This window comes from Equus przewalskii, chromosome 15, assembly GCF_037783145.1.
Source record: "Equus przewalskii isolate Varuska chromosome 15, EquPr2, whole genome shotgun sequence".
NCBI classification, from domain to species: Eukaryota; Metazoa; Chordata; class Mammalia; order Perissodactyla; family Equidae; genus Equus; species Equus przewalskii.
In genome coordinates, this window is record NC_091845.1 from 42,227,616 (window position 1) to 42,242,537 (window position 14,922).

At 49.4% G+C, this 14,922-nt stretch overlaps 2 protein-coding genes across 4 annotated transcripts in view; one reads left to right on the plus strand and one right to left on the minus strand.

Moving 5' to 3' along the window:
* Positions 1–14,922, plus strand: part of FYCO1 (FYVE and coiled-coil domain autophagy adaptor 1) — an 85,676-nt gene that overhangs the window by 48,255 nt on the left and 22,499 nt on the right. The window lies entirely within an intron of this gene.
* Positions 7,599–13,815, minus strand: CXCR6 (C-X-C motif chemokine receptor 6). Its single transcript, XM_008526425.2, has 2 exons — positions 12,787–13,815; positions 7,599–9,499 (listed from the first exon to the last, which is right to left on the minus strand). Exon 2 carries the CDS (start codon positions 9,477–9,479, stop codon positions 8,457–8,459), a length of 1,023 nt encoding a protein of 340 aa, XP_008524647.1. The 5' UTR covers positions 9,480–9,499; positions 12,787–13,815; the 3' UTR covers positions 7,599–8,456.

Genomic DNA, 14,922 nt, shown 5'->3' on the forward strand with positions numbered 1-14,922 from the left:
CTAAAGGAAGGTCGTAAATAACCTCTTACGTGCCTTGCTTTCTCCTGCCAGCAGTCTACAACCACCGTGGGGGCTCAGAGCACGGATGACCAATCCCTATGTGCACATCCCTGGACAAGCCTGTCATTAATTAATGTGAATGATGGTGGAGTTCCCTATGGGACCACTGCACGTTGTGGGGATTCAACCCTCAAACACTCTAAGCTTCTCCGTCACCTGAGAACGCCGTTCAGCTGGGAGGAGCAGTGTCCCTTTTCTTCAGAACTGAACACGTTCAGTCTCTCATTTCTCTATCAAGCAGTTTATTCAGACTTTATAAACACAGTTCAGTCTAATTTTTAAAGCCAAATTAAAGGACAACCAACCCAGTTCACTCCAAGTTTCCCTAATCTCCCCTGGCCTAGGAAATCCCCCCTGGGTTTCTTTCCACCTAGGAAATGTACCAGTACCTTTCAAAGCCTCTAGTGTTAAGACCTTAAACAGCTCATATCAACTCTTGGACCGTCAACGTAAAATAAGGAGGTCCGGATTTCAGCAGAACTCACTGGGGTCACCTGAAGAATGCAGTGATCCAAGGGGGCTCAGAGGGCCCCTGTGGTACTGAGCGCTGGTTCAGTATAGATTCCAGGTGGTCTCCAGTGGGTTTCTCTGAAATCCTGCCAACTACGCCAACACAAAATAACCAATGACCGTTATATAAACAAGAGAAATAAGATGAGTTTACTTGAGCCAGAGTGAGGATCATAACCCAGGAAGGCCTTAGAAGGCATTCCAGAGAGGCACGGGTTTCAGTTCAGTCTTAGATCTTTTTAGGACAAAGAACATACATTAAACACACCCAGCATACATTTTCATCAAAATTTCAAAGAGGTATTTAGTTGCAAATCAGCAGGTCAAGATGACTCTGATGCTGGGAAAGGGGGCTAAACCAGGTGTTACCAATAGGGCCTAGGAGGGCAAGTGTGCATTCTTATCCTAAGAGTGCATTCTTTACTTTAATGGTTAAAGCAGATGTACAATGTATGTTTGACAGGCCATAAGTCAGGCCTTTAGTTCAAGCTGAATCAGTTTTGAACTCAAATAATTACCCCATATACCTCAATATGCGGAAATCTCTTGTCACCTCCATTTCCTGATTGCATGTTAAGTGCCTGGCCCTTGTGCTTTCTTATCAAAGGACCAGGAAAGTTTGGAAACAGGATTGGCTGCCATTGCTTAAGGGAAGTTGCCTCAGAATAGTGCTTGAGACAGGATGGCCCTTGAGGAGCTCCAGGCTTGGGGCGTGGTCGGTGTTGAGCCTTGTCAGAGAGTTCCGGGGAGAGTCGCTGGTCCCTCATGTCAGCATCTCCATTAAGGCCTTTCTGGGCTTGGGCAACTGTGTTACTCAGCTCAGGCTGCTGTAACAGAATGCCACAGACTGGGTGGCTTAAACAACGGAAATTTATTTCCTCACAGTTCTGGAGGCTGGAAGTCCAAGGTCAAAGCGTCAGCAGGTTGGGTTTCCTCTGAGGCCTCTCTCTTTGGCTTGCAGACACTGCTCTCTTCACATGGTCGGCTTGTTGTCCCTCTACGCAGTCCTGCTGTCTCTCTGTGTCCTGATCCCTTCTTATAAGGACAGTCAGATTGGATTAGGGCCCACCCTGATGGCCTCATTTTAACTAAATTACTTCTTTAAAGGCCTTATCTCCAAATACAGGCATATTCTGAGGTCCTGGGGGTCAGGACATCAACACATGAATTTGAGGGGCCACAGTTCAGCCCATAGGAACAGCCCCTGCTGTGCTGCCCTTAGCCACTCCCGAGCAACACGCTTCTCCTTAGAAACTAAGCCACTAGCCAGGCTTGTAAGGATGCCATGAGAAAGGAAGCTTGGATTTAGTTTCAGTTGTCTCGGGTAGGTGTGCTCTCTCTAAAGTCACTTTAGCTCCAGATAAGCCCTCCTAGAGCCCTAAAGTCCTAAAAGCAATAAAATTATAGGGAAGTCTGTCACCTGCGCTCTGTGGAACCCAAGGGACTTTCCCCTCCCCCAGCCTGTGCCACACCCCATCGCCAGTCCCTTAATCAGTGACCTGGCCCACTGAACCTTCCTGATGCTGCGAATCAACAGCATCAGGCCCAGGGGCATCCTTTAGTACTTATTCTCCATTGGCACTCTCATTTTCCCAGGGTGGCTGTTTTCCAAAAAGGTTTGTGAGGAGAGTTTTGCAAGGGCCAATTAGGCCAATTTTTAAATACAGTCGTGCACCACATGATGACATTTCGGTCAACAATGGACCACATATACGACAGTGGTGCCATAAGCTTAGTACCGTATAGCCTGGGTATGTAGTAGGCCACACCACCTGGGTTTGTGTAAGTGCACGCTATGATGTTCTCATGACAACGACATCGCCTAACGAGGCATTTCTCAGCACGACTCCATCATTATGCAGCCCATGACCGTACGTGAGATGACTGCACACAGTGCCACCATCCTAGAATGTCCAGACTTTGTGCCCTCCAGGGCAGCCTTGCTTGGTGTTCCCCAGCCCCTGGTGTCTGGCATAAATGTAGTTTCTACAGCAGAGCACTAGCTGTTCATAAATTCAGGAAAGAATTGACATGGCACCCAGGTCCAGATGTTTCTTGACCCACTTTCTGTTCAGTTAGGGAGTTTGTGATGCTCTTGCTGATTCATTAAGATCTCCTCTCATCCTGCCCAGAATTCAGAGGAGGGCTAGCGTTGATCTGTCAGATCAGTCATCAGCATCAGGATTTCTACCTACGGGAAGAGGTGTACTCGATCCTCCTGAGACCCTCAGCACAGGACATTTTCAGCTGAAGTGTATCTCTCCATCCTGTTCTGTTCTCTTACTAGAGAGTGACTCAACTTACCATGTTGTAGCCTCATGGGTAAGGCCCACCTGATCACCCAACCCGAGAAATCCCCTGCTCACTGTCACTTCTGTGACTTTGGGCCTTTTCTTTTTCATCCTGAACCCCCACCTCTGAAGCCTTCCCTGACTGCATAAGCCTGCAGTGTTTCTCCCTGACCCCTGTGGCTCAGTGGTCCCCATGGCATGTTCCATTCCCTTAGCATGAAGCCACACTGCCATCGTCACCTGACAACCCTTTACTGCCCATGCCTCGACGCCCAGCGAGGTGGGTGGGCGGTAGGCTGAGCAGGACTGGAGCCTCAGGGCTGTAACCTGCACGAGAAGGTGAGCCCCTGCAGCTCCCTCTTTCCCTCACCCCTCCTCTTCCCCTTTCCCAGCAGGAACAAAAACAAGGTATTCAGACCACTGACAAATATACATGTTTTCAGTCATGGGAAATCAGGAAGTGTTCCAGGGAAAGGAAACCGCCAGAGTGCCAGCCCATGGCCTCCAAGGCGGATCCGGGACTAAGGGGCGGGAACCTGCAGTCCCTGCACTTCATCTGTTCGGGTCAAGAGCCAAGCCTCCAAGTCAGCTGAGGGCCTGCCTCGTCACACACCTTCTTTGTGTGTTAGCTAGAGGTAGACCCCAGCATCTCAGGTGGCTTTTTCTTATGTTATTTTTCTTCCTAAGTTTAAGACCCAATCAGAAACACCAGGAATCTGAGAAAATGTGGGAGGTATAGAGCTCTGGATTTGTGTAAAGATCCCTGACAGGCAACTTCGAGAAAGAAATCAGCAAGTCCAAAATAAGAAGTGGTCCAGGAGGGATTAAACACTGTAAGTACAAAGTAGATGCTCGCAAGGAGAGTTGTTGAAAGCAACTCTGTGGACACCTTCTCTGTGCCAGCTACCTTTACACGTGACCTCACTTAGACCCTGCCCAAGCCTTCAAGGAGTAGGGATTATGATCCCCATTTTACAGATAAAGGCGCTGTAGCCTCAGGAGGCCTGATAACTTGCTCAAGGTCATGTGGCTGTAAGTGTCTGAACTAGGCTTTGAGCCCACAACTCCTCCCTCCAACCCACAGGCTTGAGGTTCATTTTGAAGAGTTCAGCTCTCTTCTCCAGGGCCCCTTTCCCCATATGCACATCAAAAACATGTCCACCTTTGTCTGGCCCCGTGTCCGCTCCTCCCCACACATGCGTGTTTTTAGGGCTAACAACATTGTCTGCCTGGGCCCTCCTGGCAGTGATGGAACAGGAAGAGGTCCCAAAATCCAGGCTCTCAGGGAGCCCGGCAGGATGCTGCGGACTCCCCAAGTAACCTCCCAGCAGCCCCCATGCATGGCTTAGAGCTGGAGTGGTGGCGTGAAGCAGGAGCACAGCCCCTCACCTCGGGTGAGACAGATATTCTTCAGAACCGTTCTGACATGCCTGTACCTACCCTCTCCCCACGTCATCCAGACCCACCCTCAGCCGTCTCCACTGACCAGGTGTCCAGCTATTCTCAGGACCAAGGTGGCAGGCAGAGAAGGAAAGAAAGCTCTTGTCAGCCAGTAGCAGGGCTGGGCCTTGGGTCCCTTGGCCTCTGCTCAGCTTCCACTCAGTCATGGCCTCCTTGAGGCCTGGCCTCCCCTTCTCAGTACCAGACAAACAGACCACGTGGTGATGAAGAGCTTGAGCTCCAGAATCAGACACACCTGGTCAGATCCTGGTCTGCCTCCTCAAGGTTGCATGGCTTTGGCAGTGCAGCCCCCTGAATGCAGTTCCCTCCCCTGTGCAGAAGAGACAGGGACAGCACCTAGCCCCAGGGTTGTTAGGAGGATTAGATGAGAAGGATGTATGTGAAGTGCTGAGTCCGGTGCCGGGCACCTGGGAAGCCTGCCTTGGAGGTGCATTGTTTTTGTATGTTTTACCTGAGGTGTGATGTCAGGGCTGAGCCGGGCATGTCTACACTATGTGCACTAGTACCTTGCACCTGGCAGCTCAGTTGTCTTCTCCAAGGAAAATCACTCCAGATGACTAGGTCTTACTAAACTTAAACTCACCCACAGAGACTGTCCCTGACCCACAGAGCATATTTGCCAGTAATTGCTTTAGAACTGGTGCTTTGTGGTCAGCTTTGGGTAGCTGTGGTGCGTTTGTCACCAACCAGGAAATTTGATGCCTGGTATCTCAGAAACAAAATGAGAACAGGATATGTAATAATGGTTAAGGTTAGAAAGCCACCTTTGTGCTTAGATTAACCCAGCATCTCCACCTTCAGATGAATACAGAGCTGGCAGGTACCCTGGGCTCGTCAGCCGCATGTAACGTCTCCTAGCCAACATTCGGGGGTAGAGAAAGATGCTGTTCACTGAGGTCCCAGCCCTAGGTCTGCTGTGTAAGTTTTGGCAGGTACTGGTCTCTCTAAGCTATTCCTCATCTGAAAAATGGGCATGGTGGTGCCAGGCTTCCTGCAAAAACGGTGTCGGGAGTTACGATGAACCACGAAGGACTGGGCATGTGGAAGAGGGTGCTGCCTTGAGAGCCCCATGGAGGAGAAGGTTCAAGCGAGTGCCCTGACCACCCCTGGGCCCCGTGCTCTTTGCTCTGCCTTCACCCCTCCACTAGGGGCATCTTCAGTTCTCTCCTGCAGTACTGTTTCCTCACTGAGATCGCCTGGGCTTCTGGCTCCCAGGTGGCCCCTGGGATCGGGTCACCCTGTGTCCACCACTCCCCAGACAGTGCAGCCATCCGTGGCCTCTAACCACCCACCCCCAAGTGTTGGGAACATGGTGGGGGAGGAGCATGTTCTTTCCCTTCAGACCCTAAGGCCACATCCAAGGCAAGCTAGACTCAACCAGTATCCACCCCCAGCCTGCCCGCTTCCCTGATCCCCCCTGCACTCCAGGCCTTTACGTCATGCGCTGGTATGTGTGAGCAGAGGGAAGAGCCAGGGGAGGAGGAGGGCAGGTCCGAGGTGGGGGACTTGTATTTCACAGGGCTGTTGTATGGATGGAATGAAGGCTAGACACAAAAGCCCTCTGTGACCTGTGTGGGCTGTGCCCATGTCTGCTGCCAGTAATGGTGTGTAGCCAGGAGAGGGGCTGGAAAAATGATATCTACACCCAGTGTAGCAGGTAGGGGCCCAGAGAGTATCGGACCAATGAGTGAGTGAGGGGCAGAGAAGGTGAAGGAAGATTCAGCTGCTGTGCTCTTCCTGGGGACAGGCAGGCAGCTTTTCCAAAGCTGCAGAAGGGCCAGGGCAAACCTTTGTGCAGGGAGCCTGGAGAGAGGGCATATAAAATAGGCCTGGGATGGGGCACGGCCTGACTGGCCTGATCTTGTTTGACTCGGCCAGGCGGGCGCCTGGTCAGAGAGAAGCCAGGGGCCGCAGCAGCTGCCCTTCTGCGCCGTGGCCAGGCAGCCCCCCACTTGGCCCTTGGAGTGCACTGTCCATGCCTCACGGGCACTGGAGGAAGGGCTGTCCTTAGCCAATGGTGCAGATGGTGACACAGGCTTGGGGAGGCTGAGTAGCTTGCCCAAGGACGCGTCGAGATGGAGCTGTCACTGAGCCAGTGTCTGAGTGACCCCAGAGGCCTGCTTTCCCATCACACCACACTGGTTTCCTTCCAGGGAACAGGTGGTGATGCTACAGGGCCCAAACTCCCCAATTCCTCACTTCTTCCTTCCCAGTTAGGGCTTCTGCCTCTTGTTCTGGGACACTCTTGTGGAAGCCAGGCCGGTGGCCCCTCCATCAGAAATGCTCTACATTAAGACAAATGCACAAAGGAAGAGGACAGAAAGTCTCCCTTTGAAGCCAATTTAAAGAATACAAGAGTCAGCCTTGTCACCATGCAAAGGGCAGCCTTTGTTGTTTGAGGAAGCACTCAGTGATCCATGTGGCCTGACTACAGTAAAGCAACTCTCATGGATGCATCTAGGCACGTTTATGAAACATTAGGGAGGATTATGTGGGCCCTGAAAGGCCCGGCCTGTGCTCAGCTGGACCAGGGTGCATGTGACATGCCACGCACCTCTGCAAAGCCCAAGGCAAACCCTCCCACACCTCGCCAACTCACGGAGAATGAGAGGTGGCTTCCATTTTGTGTTGCTAGTTCTTGTGAAAAATAATAACTACTCCCATTTTGGGAGCCTTTCTGCCCACAAGTGGAAACTGTGCTAAGTGTTTTGTTTGCATTATCTCAAGTCCTGCTCACACCAGCCCTGAGAGATGGGTACTGTTATGGTCTGTGGTTCACCAAAATGAAAGTGGTTAAGAGATTACCAACTAGTCTTACTAACTAGTGTGGGACGGAGCTGGTATTCGACTCTGATCTATCCAAACCTCAAAACCACACTGTTGAGCCAGTTCCGGCCCGCATCCCCATGCACTCTCTTCAGCTGTTGTCAGCTGGTTCTCCATATCTTGGTGAGTGACTTTGTGAAGCATGAGCCAAAAAGGCAACTTTAAGCCTATTGAACAGATTGCTAGGATCTAATAAACATGCACAAGTGTCTGACATTTAAAACTCGGCCTCGGCCGGTGACCACATTACAGAGTTAAACAAATGCACCTCACAGGTTGGAAGCCACAGTGAGGGAGCTGGGTTGTTATCATTGGTATATTCCATCTCCTTGAGAGAGCAGTGCCTTGAAACTTTATATTATTTCCTGTGTTCTGAGCCCACAGGTAATCACGTTTGGAATATTGCAGGCATACCACATTAAAGTAGAACGTGCCTAAGGATGAAACTAGTTTGGAGACTTTAAAAAAGTTTTATTTCTTAGTCATGAAAATAATATGCTGTTTGGTGTGTTTGTGTTATATCTATATTTACATATGATATAGATGTGTGTGTGTGTGTTTTAGGCATTGGACAATTCGGTTTTAAAATGAGCAAACCCACCAAAGAATCCATTTCAGAAACGCTGCTTAGATTCACGATCGTCTTATTCTCTGCTCTGTACAGTTTTCTGATTCTGCGGACCACTGGAATTCTGAGCCGACTCTAATTTATTTTGGCCCATTCATATTCCCTGCTGCTGGTCCTTTCAGGATTAATTAAAGAGAACGTAAGCATCGATCTCTATAAAAGTCAAACCCCAAGGTGAGGCAGAGCCTGATGTCATGTCTGTTAGGGGCCTGGCGATTGAAGTCTGAGCCATATGGGCCAGCACTTGTGTTCATGGCTGCTCTCATCTCCCCTGCTTCCCAGTAGCCAGAAGAATCTTCTGAACTTGGGAGCCCAGAGTGTCACCTGCCGTCAACAGCTTTGTGGGCACGCTCCCCTCTTCAATGTTGAGTCCCAGTCCTAGCGAAGGAGAACCTGAGGTCTTGAGAGTCACACGTCACCTCCTTGGTGTCAGCATTCTTAGGGATAGAGGAAGGGAAGCCCTTACAGTTTTTAGACTCCCTTTGAGCTTTAGCCTGTTTGTTCAACAAGCGAACAGAATATATTCATGCCTGAGAAGGAACTTTTCCACACCAGCGGCAGCATTTGGTTACTTCTCAGTGAGAATGCACAAGCTATAGACAGAGCCTTTCTCATCACTCAGCAGGACACAGCTTTGCTCCTGTAACTTCCCGAGCACCTTCTCCGAGCTCCAGCAAGGCTTACAGCTGGAACATGCTGGTGGCCTCCATGTTGTGGGAGGCAGAACAACTCTTAGAAGTGTTCTCAGACTTCCATTGGCTTGAGACCCCCAGGTAAGGGAGGCAGCCAATGTCTTTCACAAGTTTCCAGAAGTTCTTTCGAAACTTCAGGCCAACAAAGGCATAGAGCACAGGATTGAGGCAGGCCCGCAGGAAGGCAATGACCTCAGTCACTATGATGGCATACTGAAAGCTGATCATGGCCTGGTACTCCCAGCTTGTGCTGAGGATGAGCTTCACAAGGGTGAAGGGTGTCTGGGTCAGCAGGAACACAGCTACCAGCAGAAAGATAATCTTTAGAGACTTGTGCTTCTGGAAGCCTCGGGCATGAAGCAAGGTCTTGATTATGACTGAGTAGCAGACAATCATGGCAAGCAGCGGCAGAAAGAACCCCAGTGTCATCTGGGTGGCAAGAATCACAGTGGAAATCTCCTCGTTCTGATAACCACAGATGAGCTTGTCATAATAAAGGACATTGCCATAGATTATCTGCGGCAGGGAAACCAGCAGGGAGGTCACCCAGATGGACAAGCAGATGACCTTGCCCCAGGTCCTCCGCTTGGCCTGCTGGTTGTAGGCCTTGGTGGCCTGACCCACTGCAATGAAGCGGTCCACAGTGATGCAGGTGAGGATGAGCATGGAGGTGTAGAAGTTCAAAGTGTAAATGCCCAGCAGGGTTTTGCACATGATATTGCCAAAGACCCACTCATGGAAGCTTGCATAGGCCCAGAAGGGGAGCGTGCAGACAAACACCAGGTCAGCCAAGGGCAGGTTCATCAGGAACACGTCCGTCAGGCTCTTCAGCTTCTGGTAGAAGATGTATATGACCAGCACCAGGGAGTTCCCCATCAGGCCACAGATGAACACCACCAGGTACATGCAGGGCAGAAAGAACTTCTTGAACTTCAGGAAGCGTTCATGCTCCTGGCTGCTGTCATTGGAAGTGTTCAAGAACCCAGGAACTACGTACTCATAGTCATCCATGGTTCTGTGCTGATGAACACCTGTGAGTCAAAACAGGAATTATATTTGGGGCTGAGGGTGACACCTCCTGTCTTTCCCAGTGTCCCATTGCCCACATTTAGGGGGCAAATAGTCTAACCCACCCACTATTCTGCTCAGTAACAGAGCAGTCCAATATAATGGAGATAGCCAACTCTGAGGGGAAATTGCTCAGACCGGACAAGAGATGCTTCGTTAGCCCTAAAATTCTCAGGATCTCACCCATCTGGGAGACAACACGCAACTGACTGCACACACGTCCTGTAAAATCATGTGCTAACTGGTCTTGAAAGCAGAGGTCACCATTGGTGAAATGGACACGGTGCCCATTTGGAAAAGCAGCACTGCTCTGTAACGGGGGGGCCTGTCTTCATCTGCCCATGCCTCACTGCAGTTGCCCACCTATCCGGTGCCCCATTTTCTGTTAAGTTAGACCCCTAAACTGCTAACTGTGAAAGCTAAGGCCACTCTCCCCCTTCTAGGGGGGTCATCCACCACCAGGGAGACTCCTGGAGACCTAGAGGTGTTTGGGGGATCACCAAGACTTTTCTGCCTGGGCGGACAGTCTATCCTGCCTACTCTTGCCCTCATTGTTGTTGTCATTGATGCTGTTGAGTTGTTCTGAGTCGTAGAGCGACCCTGTGTACAGCAGAGTGGAACTCTGCCCGGTCTTTTTATACCATCCTCTTATCTTCCGGCACTATATCAGACAGCGCTCCACTGCTGTTCATGGCCAATTGTTTTCGGAAGTGGGTGGCCAGGTCCTTCTTCCTAGTCTGTCTTAGTCTGGAAGCTCCACTGAAACCTGTCCGCCATGGGTGACCCTGCTGGTATTTGAAATACCAGTGACATAGCTTTTAGCATCATGCAGCCACCACAGTGTGATGACTACAGATGGGTGGTGTGGTTCCCTGACTGGGAAATGAACCCAGGCCGTGCAGTCAGAACACCAAATCTTAACCACTAGACCACCAGGGCTGGCTATTGCCCTGGCTATGCCTGCCATGAAATAGATTTAAAAAGACGACTGATGGGAAAACAAGGCATAGAAAGCCCACGGCTGCCCACCACTTTAGCTGAGCCAGCTCATGACTCAGGGAATAGGGCGTCTCCTCAAACTGCAACCCCAACTTTCCCCGTTATCATCTGTCACAGTTAGGATATTCCACCATCAGAGCTCGTTTCCTGAAGATTGCTTAATCTTCAGGAATCTCTTCAAAAGTGGGTTAGATTTCCCCAGAAGGGAACATTGCTTTAGCTTTTATGACTAGCAGTTTAGGGCTGAGGGGTCTCCTTTAACAAATGGAAGACCTAGTTGAAATGGGACACCAGGTAGGTGGGCTCCTGCAGCGAGACAGTGGCCAGCCTGGTAGGAAAGCTTGAAGCAAAGATCAAATAGCTGCCTTTCTTGTCTGGGGCTCCCAGCCCTTCAAGTCCATCCTTTCCCTCTGACCCTTTTCTCTCCCCTGTGACCCGAGGACCACAGACAGGACACAAGAGTAATGTAACCCATGGCGTGGGAGCAGAGGCAGCTGAGGCAACATTAGCCTTGGGGTGCCAGGCCACTGACTTGCAGATACTCAGCATCCTGTGGCTTATTTCCAGTGACCCAGTGCCATACATATCTCACTAACACCTTAAGGAGATGTTTTAAGAAGAACAAGCGTTTGGTTTAGCAAAGTCGAAATGTCAACTGCCAGACAAGGGCATATAAAAAGAGAGATCATCTCTCCTTTCTAATCTACTCAGAGACTTTTCTTTTCCTGACATTAGCTCCTGACTGGAAACCATATCAGCCCTGGCGCTACCACCTCGGGCTTCCTGGGGGCAAAGTGCCCTTTATCTCCGGGGGAGGACCTTGCCTCTGGGGTGAGACTACTCAGTAAGAAGTCCCTGCTCCTAGACCACAGCGTGTTAGATGTGTAAGGGCAATAGGCCAGCAGGTGGGCATCGTGCCCCACCAGCTCTCTGGGCTTCTAGGTTAAGTAGGTCATAGGATGATGTTTACATATGTGTTATTGCTTCACACAGGGACAAAAACATTGTTTTCGTCATTTGGAGTATGACACAGGTGGCTTTGCTTTCCTTAAGAGTAATATCAAATCTCCATAATTGCTTGACTTACTCTTGCCTTTTGGAAAAATCCTCCTGTTATGACTGTTGCTGGATCCTTACACTGGCATTAATGTTTCCCTGAAGGGCCCAAGCAAATTCACTTGTAATAATTGGTAAATTTCGATATTATGTTAATAGATTGGGACTGCATAGCTCTGTGCAGATAGAATATTAAAAATTACTTTCCCCTCTAGAAATGTTAAAACCATTCATTTCTTTATCTTCTATGACCAAAGTCCTATGTTGATTTCTGAAATTTTTTTTTAAAAAAGTAATATGTACAACTTTGAAAATAGCGCAAATGTCTGATAATAAATAAATAAATAATTCAGACATAGAATGTAACTGAAATGTTTAGGAAGTGCTTTTAACAATTTTGGAAAATGTAACATGTTTAAATTGCTCAGAACAGTATAAACACAAAGTAAATATGCAAAATTAGTATTGGCTGTTACTATTACAATGAATAGGTAACAAAAAGGATGTGACATTGATCGTGATTCTTAACCTTCTTTGATCATAAACCCCTTTGAGAATCTCAAAAAAGCCGCAGACGTTTTCCTCAGAAACAGTGTACACACACGCCTGCAATTCTGAGGGTCCGTGACTCCTCTGAATCCCTCTGCCACGTATCTGATGATACGTTGTATGATTCTGACTACGTTTTTTAAAGCGCAGAAAAATGACCAGATTTTATCAGCAGTTCACCTCTGACTGGTGGAATTACTGGTGACTTATTTCCCTTCCTCCTTTATATTTTTCTGTATTTTCCAAAGTTTCTACAGTAGTATATTGATTTATATTGTGAGAAGAAAGTAAACAATGATCTGAGATAGCAGGCTGTCTTATAAAATACAAAAGAAAAGCAAAGAGATTATTCTGTGAAGGAATAGAGACAGTGAATCGACTCTCCTTATCTCCCCGGGAGGGTCTGATTCTGCCATTACTACCAGTAGCATTAGCCTACAGCCACTCGCTGGGTGCCCAGAGCCGCGTTAGGTCGTTTTCACAGTTCTCTAATATAACCCTGCGGCAGCAATGGACTTTGAACCAAGAGCAGTTGAGCTCTAAAGCCTGGGCATTTGCCACCGTACCCCGCTGCAGGCAGGAATCTGAGAACCCCAACAGCCGGGAGTGAGTCCCTGCCTTTTAGCTATAGAGACAAATGACTCACCAGCAGAGATGCTCTGTCGGTTTGTTCCAGAGATGAGCTTGCTCACAGCAGCACGGTCTGCCTCTACCTCTCTGTGATGTGGTCCGTGTTTCCGCTGAATATTTTTTAAGAGCCCTTGATTGGTGATTATAAGAGACCCAACCCTACCCCTATCTTGCAGATCAGAATCCACATGACCAGGCTGCACCCGTGTAATTTAGTAGTCAAAGATATGAAGCCGTGACTCTGATACTGCACACCCCCTGCAACCCAGCTGGGGATGTATTCTTCTGCCAGGACCTGAGAGGGTTTTTATTTGTAAACCGAAAGGGAGCAGTAAGTAGGTTTGGCTCTGGCAGTCCACTGAAAATGGTGGTACCTTCAAATTATTTCATTTGCTAGTCATACATCTCTTGGGAACAGTTCGGGTCTGGACCAACGCAAAGTCTGTGCTGTGGCCTGGGTTCTGTGTCTGCATGCAGCTCCAACATACATGATAGCCACTGATCCTCAGCAGGCCTGCAAAGTAGCTCTCATCCCCATTTTATAGATGAGAACAGGGAGGACTACAGCTGAAGTAGCAGCCCCATGTGCACACAGCTAATAACTGGCGCTTCAGGATACAGACCCAGGTCTCTGTCATTGCCAGACCAATGGACCCATGACTTCTAGGCTATGGGTCTGCCAGAGGGCCTGATGCAGCCCTGCCTCCTAGACCCCCACCACTCAGGCCCTCGCAGGCAGTTCTCCCCTGCCCTTCTTATCCTGGCTGGAACCATCTGGTTTCCTGAGGCTGCCCTCTCCACTCCTGGAACTCCCCAAATATTGAACACCTTGATCCCAGTACAGTTCTAGTTGTTAGTTCCCGTGATCCAAAAATGCTGGCACTTCTGGGAAATAACACCTGGAAGGCAGGGGTTGGAGGAATGTCTGCCTGGGTGACATTCCCCAGTGCCTCTCCTCTGGAAATTATGGTGTGGACTCCATTTCCGCTTTCCCAGAAGCAGCTACCCTCTTGCTGAGTCACCAGGCCCCCCTCCCTGATTCTACACTCCCATTTAGCATGCTCCCCGTCAAGGCTGGTGCTCTGGCCCACCTACTGGGCGGGCCTTCTCCTGTGGCTCTTCCTAAGGGCAAGTGTCAGGCACTGGGAGCAGGGATCAGGGGTAGCCCTAGGCTCTGGAGACTGACACTCAGCTTTACTATGAGCTGGGCCCTGTGCCGGATGCTGTCCTTGTACAGTCGTCTAACCCTAGTCACCTACACAGCAGGAAGTGGAAGGTTAGAGAGATTAACTCGCTTGTCTGAGAACACAGGTGTCCCCAGGATTCACCCAGGATCTGTCTGACTGCAAAGCCCGTACTCCCTGTACTACTGTTTCTGAGTATGGAGCTATCCCAGGGGCCCTGGTGAAAGATCTGAAGACCTCTAGTGGATTGTCAAGTCTTTTTTGAGTGAACTAGTTCAAACTATCCTTTCCACCAAACTGGTACAAAGGGATGAGGTGTTCCCTGAGGGGAGGAACCATGAGGCTATATAGAATATGTACCTCTAGATGGGTGGGTGGGCATATGGGTGGGTGGATGGATACAGGGACCAGTGGACGAATGAACAAATGAACAGGCTGACCCAAATACTGAAGGGCATATGGGCCCAAGCACCCATTCTTCTGAAAGAGACCTTTTGGGGCAAGACATCCCTGTAGTGTGAGCCAGCCTGACATTTTGGAATCTTTAAGCTTTGAGAGATGAGCTTTTCCTAGGGACAAGCCAACCATGTTGTTTGGGACCAGCTCACGAGGCGGAGTTCGAACAGCCTGAGCCTTGTCAAACACACTTGCTCAGCTCTGCTCATCTCTCTTAGCGATCATTTGTGCTCTGTGGGGAGAAACAGGCCTCAACCTGATGCCCTCCATGACCGCGTGCACGTGCGTGCTTGCAGGGAGAGGCTTAAATGTGTATTTGAGAGAGCATGAGAGCATTTGTCATAACCATTCTCTAGTGCAAAGTTCTCCAATGGAATACTTGCAACTAAATTGGAGGAATGGGGCCACTCATAATTTGGGGGACAGAATTTTATTTCAACCACTTTACAACTGCCTTTTGTTATCTTCCAGTTTGTAGTGTTCATTGTTCTAAGGGCACTACTTTTCTTTGA